The sequence below is a fragment of the Corylus avellana genome, chromosome ca9 (assembly GCF_901000735.1).
Source record: "Corylus avellana chromosome ca9, CavTom2PMs-1.0".
In the NCBI taxonomy this organism is placed as follows: Eukaryota; Viridiplantae; Streptophyta; class Magnoliopsida; order Fagales; family Betulaceae; genus Corylus; species Corylus avellana.
The window spans coordinates 2,428,942-2,440,121 of NC_081549.1; the positions used below are offsets into that span (position 1 = coordinate 2,428,942).

Here is an 11,180-nt window from a genome sequence, read left to right on the forward strand (position 1 = left end):
GATCCTGAATTACAACCTTCTTTTTCTTCTTCTTTTTAGTAGGATCAAACGGGGCAATCTGCAATCAATCTATTCATTTAGAAATATAACATATGTGACGCTGTAGTCAAGGGGAAACTTAGCAGTGGTTCAAGTCGACAAATTACCAACCAACTGCCACACTTTTGTCTTAGGTGGGTAGTACTAAGTAAAAAACATCTAAGGGTAGCAATAGCATGTCAATAGATGCCTCTAAATAAGGTCTTTACGTATATCATTAAGTACTTCTTTTGGACATGTGACTATTTACAAATTTAATTGCAGTTAAATGCTGCTTTACAGAAAATCTTATAGTCTCAGCATTGACATAATCCACCAGTTTAAGACACTCAGTTTTGACGTAAAATATTTTCAAGAAAAAAATGAATTCAGGAAAAATGATGGGTTCTCTGTTATTTAATTGAAATTCTAAAAATAAATCCAATAATAATTTACATGTATTGTTTTCACCACAAATCTTCATGCAAAAGCTCAGAAATCCCAATACACACAAAAAAAAAAAAAAAAAAAAAAAATCATCTAAAAACAACAACAGTTTACATAATGTCACAACCCAATATATTTTCTTAATTGATCTCCTTTCTCTGTGACATTTCAACAAACATGAAAGAGAGAGCATACACCAATGGAAGGGATGCAGGGATGCAAGGTGGGAGGTTTGAAGTAATAGTGCACTGGACTGGGTTCAAAAAACCAGCAAATTTTGGCCAAAACCACTGGAAAACGACCCAATAATCCAACTCTCTCTCCCTTGACCTCCTCCACTCCATTTTCCACAACTTAAATGATGCCTTCTCCCTCGCAATCTTGATTCCATCTTGGCCAAGCTTGAAAGTAACGTCAAGGAAAACAAGATTTTGATAGGAGTGAAGTTCTTAAAGACAGCCTTGTTTCAAGCTCGTCAAAGAAAGAGGCCATTCTAAAGGTGGAAGCAGAAGACGTGTTCTTTGAGGAGGCTGGCGCTTTTATCAATGAGTTGCACATGGTAGCCTTGCTCATGGATGAGGAAGATGATATGGGAACGGATTGGAGCATTTGTCCACCGGAGGGGGAGAGCTTAGTGGAAAAGAAATGGAAGATGGTGGCCGAGTAGGCGTGAATGAGAGAGAAAGCAATGTGTGTGTGAGAGAGAGAGAGAGAGAGAGAGAGAGAGATGAGAGAAAAGAGAAAGACAAAGGTTTTTTCTTCTTCTTTGTAGTGTTAAGTGATGCAGAAAATGATTTTTGCTTTGCCATTCAACCTAGTTTCCTTTGAACAGGAAATCAGTTTCTATCCATTTGCATTCTTTGATTGCAAAAACACTGAAAAATATATGAAATGTTTTCTGAAAAACGTTTTAGGATGAAACAAAACGAGTGTACGATTGTATGAGCTGCACTAACCACACAACCACATTTTTTTTCTAAGTAATAACTTTCTTTATACAAGAGAAACACACCCAAAAAAAGTGTAACCGAACAGAACATTTCATCGCCTTAATCTGTTTCTTTAACCAATATTTTAATCCCTACAACATTTAAATGAGGAGCCAGAAGCTAAAGACATCCACCAAAATGGGCACCAATGTATTACTAGGGAGCGGGAGGAAATGAATAAACCTACATCTGCCACTTCCTCCTTCACGTCGTTGATATTGTCGTCTGCCATGATTGCTGCAGAGCAAGTAAAACTGAATTAGGGGACAAGACACCAAAACAAAACAATAAATAAATAAATAAATACATAGGCACAAGGCCCAGAACTCAAGATGCTACAAAAGAGAGAAGAACTCGTTCCCTGATATAGAGCTATAATCCTCTTGTTAATGACCAATTAAAGCCCAAACAAGAATTGAAGAAAACACATGTCCATCTCCAAATCTTTATCAAAAAACAACAGCCCCAACCGGCAATTAAACAGCCCTTAAACATCAACATAACCCGATCAAATGCATATACAATCCTCAATCAATATGATAATAATTGGTTCCAAGCTTGAAATAGTAAATAAATATTGAATTTTACCGTATTTCTTGGAGTAGACAAACCAAGAGCGAAAACCCTTGATTTTCCGGTCAGATTCTGACTGATAGTTGCGGTTTACGGTGGCGGCGGGCCAAGTGAGGCAGAGAGAGTGAGGGGTAGCGAGGGAAAGGAAAAATGAATAAATCAAGAAAAGGGGGTTGTTTGGACGTGCGAACAACTATCCCAGTTACGAATAACGATACACACTCTTACTTTTTTCTCTTTTTTTTTTTTTTCAAGTGAATTAGGGAAAATGGTTTACATGTGATCGAACAACAAAGGGGTGGGCACCCTAACAACAAAGTTTAAACAGTAAATGGGCGCAGCAAGGATACATGGAAAAGTCCAAAATGATCAAATACAAGGAATGATAAAAAATGATCAAACAGTAGACAATAGTTTCATCTATTGTCTCAGAGAAACCATAATCAAGCCGGGCCTGTTTTTGGACAGCACATACAAGTTGGTTCTAAAATGCTTAAAGACTTGGTGAAGAGACGTATGCACTCTTACTTGACTATTCTCATAGGTGACTTTTTATTTTATTTTTTTGAAACTTGGGGGACTTTTAAAACCATCAATATATATACTCGTTGTAATAAAATCTCCCATATATTGATGCAAGAGCGAATAATAACATTAAGTAGCGGATATGTATTTTTAAATCTATATTTTATTAATGATCTAAGGAAATCTTCTATAAAAATAGAGTATTTAAAGAAATATTATGAAGAAACTCAACTATGAGTAATTCTCATTAAACAAACTTAATAATAAATAATTGCGTTTATTGAGGCTATAAGAATGTATTTATAGGCCCACAAACCCTAAACCTAATAATAATACGAAATAAAGTTGGTTTTAATAAATATACGATGGTCGTCCGAACAGGACATGACCCTGTTCGAATGGTTAACCAAATAACTAAAAGTAAAGTACGTAAAACAATGAAAAACTGAAAATAACATAGGGCCATTCATATTCGGACGGCTTGCGAACTAGTTGCGAACAAAGGCTCTTTTGACATAATAAACATCAGAATTAGTAAACTCTCGTGAAACATGACTTTGTAGAACTTTTCAACGCCGCAAGGCTTGCTCCAATGTGAGGTCTGAAACTCTAGATATGGCTATTTTAGTAGACCTCGTCAAACGTAAATTTTTCCTACATCATTAAGAATCCTTAGCTTTCTAGTCTACACCACCCATGCACCATCGAGTTCCTTCATATGTTACTGATCTTGTCATTTTATTTATTAAATGTTCGATTTGACATCGAATACCATTAATTAGTTAAACAATACGTTAACTGAGAATTATTGAAGCCATACGAAAATTTAAGGGCTTAATTGTCAAATTTTAAAACTAAAGACTAAATTGAAATCACATGAAAATCTATATACTAATTAAATTTGATTTTTTTTTTCTTTATTTAATAAATGGTTTTGAGTTGTATATATGAATCTCTAAGTTTGTCATAAAAGAGTATTCCAACCCTTAGTAATTTAGGAATTTACAAGTTATCATCCAAACTACTATTATTATATTATAACATATCTATAACTGTATTTGGTAAAGCCATCAATTTACATTTCCATGCATGTTAATTAGATGGGATTTACTTTCTCTAATTTATTTCACCAACCTATATAAAAATGCATCAATTGGATTTTCAACACTCATTTATTAATAGGACAGTTATATATCCTTAACTACCAACCGAGCCATCAGCCATGCATGATGCATGATGCATGTATGTCTCCTGCACATGGTTACCACCATCCACAAGAACAGCCTTCATGGTATCAACCAGCTCTTGGATTTGCTCTCTGGAGTGCAACGGCGCCGGATAGACGCATGCGCAATCCAGACACCCATCCCTTATTGTGTCAAAGATTGCAATGGACGGACCGACGCCGTGAACGGAGGCGCACCACATGTAGTCCTCCAGTCCGAGCTGATCGGTGGCCGGCTGATCATGATCATGATCATTAATTATCACTGGGTCCTCAAAGACCGACATGAAGGACACCCTCAAGGAAGACGCTGGGGTCAAGCCAGGGTTTTCAATGGCCTTGCACATGAGGAAGTTCAGGTCTGCCATGTCCGACAAGTGCTTGTTGCACTTCTTAGAGTTTGCAAACGCCATGTACATTTTCTGGGCCAGCTCCCACAGCTTTTCTCCTCCTTTCATGACATGGGTGTTGAGGATCGCAGCGTGGTAAAATCCTGAAAATTTTAACTTGTATTGGTAATCAAATTTGCATAACATTTTGATAAAATATATAAATGTTAAGTAAATTTAATTGTAAGAAGTTATAGTAAAAAATGTAATCAGGTCGGTAGGTAACATTTTCCATTACTATATGCTAATTAATTAATGCGTAGATATGGACTGAGGTTACCAAAATGGTGAGAGGAAAGAGGTGGGTCAAGAATGGAACGACAATCAACGAGAGTCGTCACTCCATACTTCTTTCCTTGATTATCAGCTCGACGTTTAGAGGCGTATGCAGCTATCAATCCAGCTGCTACCAATGCCCCGCTTAGTTTGATCCCTCTTGATTTGCAACCCTGCATCAATAATTTCAGCCACAATTCATGTAGCCCAACAAAGTGGTTAACTACTACTTCTTTAAGTCCAAGTTGCCCAATATTGCTCAGGATTTCGATTCCCAGTAATTTACAGTTCAGATTTTATTTTATTTTATTTTTTTTTTTTAAATGTTCGGATGTGATCATGTGACATAAAAATAAAGCTCTAGCGGATTGTATTTTTGATTGTTTATTAAAAATTTTGTTATGACAGAAAATAAAGAAAAAAGTAAAAATCAAACTTACAGCGAGAATTCTGTGTGTTTCACTTTGGTTGATTTGCAGCCTGACAACTTGAGAAGATCTAGGTGACCTTGGATCTTGGAATTTCAAATTTGTGAGGCTGAGAGAACTGACGGAGTAACTAAGCATGTCAACCCCACGTGTCCACAAAGCCTTCTTCTTGGCCTTCCCTCTAGGAATAAGATCCTCAATTCCCAAACTCATGGCCATTTCCTTGTGTGTCTCTTCTCCTTCTTCTCCTTCACCCATCAAAACCAGCAACTCTCTCAGCAGAGACGCCGCCGTGGTGCGGTCGAACGCCGAGAGGTGAAGCCGGAGCACCACAACCCACTTTGTATTGGGAAGAGCATATATGCTTGCAAAGAACAGCATGTCAGCGGTGTTGCTGCATGATGACGACCAAGTGTTTTGGTTCAGTTCATGTTCAAGGACTAAATGGAAGGGTGAGATATTGGAGTGGTTTTCAGGGCTGGAGAGGCATTCTAGAGTACTGTGTGATTTTATTTGAACGAATGGAGCTGGAGATGTGTTGAAGGAGACTGTGTTGGAATGGAGGATTAATCTTGACTTGAGAATTGGATGCAAATTTTGGAGCTTGTCGATGGCATTTTGCAGACGCAAAATATCTGGAGCTTTGGAGACGAGGAGAGCGAGCACTGCTATGCCGGTGCCGCCAGGCACCGCTCGCCACAAGCCATACTCGGTGCCACCGACCGGTCGGCTCTTGGGGGTAGCCATTGGAGAAGACTCTGATGATCGATCAGCACGTTTTGTGCAACAGTTTATAATGTTTGGAGAAACCGAAATTACCTAAAAACGTAGTTAATTAGTAGCAGCTAATTAATTAATGCGTCTTTGACTTGTTTTTCTTCTTTTTTTGTCCAAGTGTTTGGTTAACTTAACACTTTGTCTAAGTTTTTTTTTTTTTTTCTCAATCAGTTAGAACCACGTTTGATGAAGCGGAGATTACTAGTTTAAAATTCCTCTCATCTTGTGCGAACATATAAAAAAAAAAAAAAAAAAAAAAAAAAAAAAAAAACCTTAACTTGAGTTGTGTTTTGTTAATTACCTTTGTTTGTGTTAGGTGGAATGTATGATGTAAAAAAAAGTTGTGTATTGAAAAATATTGAAAAGAAAAATACAAACAATCTCTTCCCTTTTATTACGAGGAATGTTAGACTTATAAATAAATTTTATAAACAAAAATTTACAATATGATATGGCATAACATAATTAGAACTAAAATAAATTTACCTTTTGAGAAACCCAATCACATCTCCTTGCCACATGGGTCAAGAGTCAAAGACATGCATTTATAGCATGCAGTTGTACATCAGAACTTATCAAAAGACACGGATAAGGTTTCATAGGTCTTGTTTGTCAAAAAAAACTTCACAAATCTCAATTTTTATTTTTGATTTTTTTAAAATTAACTTCATTAACGTTTTTACTTTTTATTATTATTTAAACAAAAAATTCACTACAATCTTTTTTTTTTTTTTTACTTTTCTATATATCAAAAAATTCAAAACTTCTATTTATTTGAAGTCACATCAATCACCTATAAACCAAAAACCTATTATACATGCTCATTGCCAAACAAGGCCCAAGTACCTAACTAGAAAACAATATTACTTTACTTTATTGTCTTAAATCAACATGTTTGACACTTAATGCAAAAGTTAATTAGTTAGAAATAATAAAATTAATTATTTAATTAATAACTAACATCGGAGTTATGACACACTCATCCTCTCCACCTTCCCCACCTACCTCATAATTTTCTCCACATGTGCGATTATTTAACACCTCCAACATTATTGTTCCCAACAACCTCTTTAGCCTTAGGGTCACCTACAATATATTTTTTTAAAATTTATAAATTTTAAAAATTACATAAATTTAGGCATTTTTTCTTCCAACAATTTTAAAAATACTACTTATTAAAAATGTAGCATATTACCGGGACAGTCAAAAAGAACTTTCATTGCAAAATGTTTTTTCTTCAATAAATTAAAAAATAATTTTTAGCTCAAATCTTTTTTACCATATAAAAGTGCAAGAACCTGATAAAAATATATCAATTATCCTTAGTAATTAACATGTCACATTTTTATTAGATAACATTTTTTCACGTTATTATTATTTGATGCAAGAAACGACATTAACTCACATAATTTAAGATTTTACAATTAATTTGTTTGAAATTGTAGGGATCCTTTATCCCTCTACCTTAATTACGTCTTAAAAAAAAAATGATTAATATATTATGTCCCGCCAGAAACGACTCTCCATATTTTATGGCAATGCCCTTCTGCCATGGATGTGTGGAGTGTTGGGGGCAAGAAGTTTCAAAAAAAGAGTTCCACTGGTGTAGTTAATTTTTTGCAGCTTGTAGAGGAGATTTTTAATCAATGCGAGGCTGATGAAATATTACAATTTAGTGGTACTGTACGAAGGGTGTGGCTTCGCAGAAATGAGGCTGTGTTTGAGGGGACCTTTGTTCATCCTAGTATTCTTGTTCAACGTACGTCAACGGCAGTGGAGGAGTTTGCCAAAGCTAATGCAGTAGAGGATAAGCTAAGGGTAAGGAATGAAATGGCTGTAGAGGAGGTTTGGCGGCCTCCTTGTCATGGCTGGTGGAAAGTTAATTGGGATGCATCGTTGGGGAAGGAGCAGGGATGGATGGGTTTTGGCGTGGTGGTGAGGGATGATCGAGGGCAGCTCCTCGCGGCCTGCAGCAAAACTTTAAGGGGTAATCTGGAGGTAGCACAAGCGGAGGCAAGGGCAGCACTTATAGCCATTCAGTTCTGCAGATCTTTGGGGCTTGAACATGTTCATTTCGAAGGAGACGCAAAGATGGTGATTACGGCGGTTAATTCATCCAATCCGGACTGGAGCAGTATGGGTTTCGTGGTGGAAGACATCAAGCATGAACTACAGGCCATGACGCAATGGTGTTTTACTTTTGTGCGTAGGGATGGAAATAAGGCAGCTCATATAATGTCGAAACTAGCTATAAGGAGTTTTTTGGATAACACGTTCTATGAACCACCTGAGTGTATCTCTGAGATTTTGCAAATGGAGCAAGTTGCTCCAATTGCCATTGAATTTCATTAATGAGAATGCAGTTTTTTATTCAAAAAAAAAAAAAAAAAAAAAAACCAAATATATATATATATATATATATATATAGAATGGGTAAACAATAAACCTATATATATGAAAATTGGTCATAAATTGGACATGATCCAACTAACCTAAAAGGGTGGATTATACTGTCGATTAACCTAATAATAATGAGATTAATGCAAACTATCTAGTAGTACTAGAAACCAAAGTAGTTTATGGATGATCCGGCCACGATATGCATGAATGCTTATTTACACTATTTATTTATGGCTATGAGTAATTAATGTTAGAAATTATAATTTTATATTATAATTAATTTATAATTTTATGTTTCAATTTTAACTATCAATTTCATCAAAGGATTATGAGGATAACATTACTGTTATATATATAAGATCGTGCTAGATCTTTTCATTAAAAAATTTAACAATATCATCTTAACAAGTAAAAACTAATTAAAAATGCTAGATGTTCTTCTCATATAAAGATATATATTATTTTTAAAAAACCAAGGGAAAGAAATAAAGACCAATTTTTTTTTTTTTTTTTTTTAAAAAGAACATAGTAAGAAGACTAACATTCCCCAAAACTAAAAGCCATGCATCTCTAAATTATATTCCAACCAACCCCACCGAGCCGTGCATCATGCATGACATGTCACTCCGCACAGTTACGTACCACAATCCACAAGAACAGCCTTCATGGTATCAACCAGCTCTTGCATTTGCTCTCTGGAGTGCAACGGCGCCGGATTCACGCATACGCAATCCAGACGCCCATCCCTTATTGTGTCGAAGATTGCAATGGATGGACCGACGCCGTGAACGGAGGCGCACCCCATGTAGTCCTCCAGTCCGACCTGATCAGTGGCCGGCCGATCATGATCATCAATCACTGGGTCTTCGAAGACCGACATGAAGGACTTCCTCAAGGAAGACGCTGGGGTCAAGCCAGGGTTTTCAATGGCCTTGCACGTGAGGAAGTTCAGGTCAGCCATGTCCGACAAGTGCTTGTTGCACTTCTTAGAGTTTGCAAACGCCATGTACGTTTTCTAGGCCAGCTCCCACAGCTTTTCTCCTCCTTTCATGACATGGGTGTTGAGGATGGCTGAGTGGTAGAATCCTGAAAATTTCAGCTTATATTGATAATCAAATATATATATATTTGATCAACTAGAGAGTAATTAGTCAGGCACGACATCTTTGTTTAAAATGTGATTTTTAAAAATATATTTAATATATTACGAGAATTTGTAAGAAAATCGTAACAATTTTCATTATTATATGCTAATTTGTTAATACGTAGATATATGTGGACTACTGAGGTTACCAAAATGGTGAGAGGAAAGAGGCGGGTCAAGAATGGAACGACAATCAATGAGAGTCGTCACTCCATACTTCTTTCCTTGATTATCAGCTCGACGCTTAGAGGTGTAAGCGGCTATCAATCCAGCTGCAACCAATGCCCCGCAAAGTTTAATCCTTCTTGATTTGCAACCCTGCATGAATAATTTGATCCACAATTGATGTAGCCAATTGTTCCTTAATGCGTGTTGGGAGTACTTTTGTTTTTTTTGTTTTTTTTTGTGAATAAATTAAAATTAACTTACTGAGAGAATTTATTTATTTATTTTTATTCAAATATGAGAAAGCGAGTTGCATGATCAAACAACCACAAAAGGGTGAGTATCTCAACAACAAAGCTCAAAATAAAAAATGCAGTACAAATACTTGAACGGGTCCAATATGGCCAAACAGTAGGCAATAGTTTCATCTATAATCCCAGACGAACTATAAACAAGCCAGGCCGCACAAGACGGTGACAAATTGTAAAAAAACTCGGTGAAAAGTCCTATGCGATAAAAACAACAACCACTGTTAAATGGTTGTTGCGGGAAAGACACTGCAAAAAGCCAAATTGGAGCCGATGAAACGGCCACCAGCATTAAAAATCTCCTCACAAGATCAAACCACTTTAATACATGGAGACTATAACCCACAGAAAACAAAAAAAAATACAGCAAAAACAAACCGAGAGAATTATGTGTGTCATTTAGGTTCATTTGCAAAAAATACAGCAAAAACTTACAGAGAGAATCATGTGTGTCATTTTGGTTCATTTGCAGCCTGACCACTTGAGACGATCGATCTAGGTGACCTTGTATCATCAAATTTCAAATTTGTGAGGCTGAGAGAACTGAGGGAGTAACTAAGCATGTCAACCCCACGTGCCCACAAAGACTTCTTAGCCTTCCCTCTAGGAATAAGATCCTCAATTCTCAAACTACCCTCCCCCCCCCTTGATTCCCCATTTCCTTCTCTCCTTCACACATCAAAACCAGCAACTCTCTCAGCAGAGACACCGCCGTGGTTCGGTCGCATGCCGAGACGTGAAGCCGGAGCACCACAACCCACTCTGTATTGGGCAGAGCATATATGGTTGCAAACAACAACATGTCGGTCGTGTTGCTGCCGCATGATGATGACCAAGTGTTTTGGTTCAGTTCATGTTCAACGACTAAATGGAAGGGAGAGATATCAGGAGGAGTGCTGGATGTTGTGTGAAAGGTCGGGAATCTCTCACACAATCAACCAAGCGGAACAAACGTGATATAGTGTTTAAAGAAAAATAAATAGCAATAACAACAAGAACACAAGATTTACGTGATTCAGCAACTTGCCTATATCCACGGTGCAACAGTAGAGAGATTTCACTTATTCAAAAGGGGAGACACAAAAGAGTGTAAAAACACTCACAAACACAAATCCCCAAATACACCCAAGTCTTCCTCACACTCTAAACAATACTGGTTCTTCCTAATTTCTGCAGAGCAATACAAATTATTCAATCTCTTACAGAAAAAACCAGCACACTCTCTCGACTTCTTCTTGCAGTGAAAACCAATGGATATTTATAACCATATTGTACAAGAAGTCAAAAACAATGGCTTGCTCCTTTTGTTGACAAATGAAGAAATGATGAAGGAGTTAATGCAGTTGCTTCTTTTGTTGACAAAAGGAATAACTAAAGAGTTAATGCAAGGCTAAGTGTGGCTACAACTCTTAGGTGCAGAGACTTCATTGTTGGAGAAGGCTTCATACGGTGTAATTGGAGAAGAGGAGCATGGCAAGTTTGACAAAGAGACAAAGTCTTTCCTTCTTGACTACTA

General features: G+C 36.8%; 3 protein-coding genes and 1 long non-coding RNA gene across 4 annotated transcripts in view; all 4 read right to left on the minus strand.

Annotated features, from left to right (window-relative positions):
- Window positions 1–2,197, minus strand: LOC132192241 (uncharacterized). The gene is made up of 3 exons (XR_009441329.1): window positions 2,043–2,197; window positions 1,642–1,691; window positions 1–58 (listed from the first exon to the last, which is right to left on the minus strand). It is a non-coding gene; the product is annotated as an uncharacterized LOC132192241 (long non-coding RNA).
- A 1,461-nt stretch (window positions 2,198–3,658) lies between these two features.
- Window positions 3,659–5,664, minus strand: LOC132192235 (uncharacterized). The gene is made up of 3 exons (XM_059607510.1): window positions 4,883–5,664; window positions 4,447–4,615; window positions 3,659–4,270 (listed from the first exon to the last, which is right to left on the minus strand). The coding sequence occupies exons 1-3, from the start codon at window positions 5,615–5,617 to the stop codon at window positions 3,750–3,752; spliced, it is 1,425 nt and encodes a 474-aa protein (XP_059463493.1). The 5' UTR covers window positions 5,618–5,664; the 3' UTR covers window positions 3,659–3,749.
- A 2,989-nt stretch (window positions 5,665–8,653) lies between these two features.
- On the minus strand, window positions 8,654–9,461 carry LOC132192238 (uncharacterized). Its single transcript, XM_059607514.1, has 2 exons — window positions 9,341–9,461; window positions 8,654–9,133 (listed from the first exon to the last, which is right to left on the minus strand). Exon 2 carries the CDS (start codon window positions 9,051–9,053, stop codon window positions 8,682–8,684), a length of 372 nt encoding a protein of 123 aa, XP_059463497.1. The 5' UTR covers window positions 9,054–9,133; window positions 9,341–9,461; the 3' UTR covers window positions 8,654–8,681.
- Window positions 9,306–11,180, minus strand: part of LOC132191691 (uncharacterized) — a 2,521-nt gene continuing 646 nt past the window's right edge. The window contains exons 2-4 of the mRNA XM_059606784.1: window positions 10,768–10,834; window positions 10,342–10,426; window positions 9,306–9,509 (exon numbers count right to left, since the gene is read on the minus strand). Of these exons, the coding sequence (XP_059462767.1) occupies window positions 9,306–9,509; window positions 10,342–10,426; window positions 10,768–10,834 (356 nt within the window). The remainder of the gene's footprint in view (window positions 9,510–10,341; window positions 10,427–10,767; window positions 10,835–11,180) is intronic.

Bases quoted from the DNA above. Each gene is read 5' to 3' on its own strand.
- LOC132192235 (XM_059607510.1), bottom strand. From the start codon at position 5,617: ATGGCTACCCCCAAGAGCCGACCGGTCGGTGGCACCGAGTATGGCTTG. The intron at 4,616-4,882 runs GTAAGTTTGATT...TTATTGATGCAG, and splicing joins AAACACACAGAATTCTCGCT to GGTTGCAAATCAAGAGGGAT. The intron at 4,271-4,446 runs GTAACCTCAGTC...TAAAATTTTCAG, and splicing joins TCTTTCCTCTCACCATTTTG to GATTTTACCACGCTGCGATC.
- LOC132192238 (XM_059607514.1), bottom strand. From the start codon at position 9,053: ATGGCGTTTGCAAACTCTAAGAAGTGCAACAAGCACTTGTCGGACATG.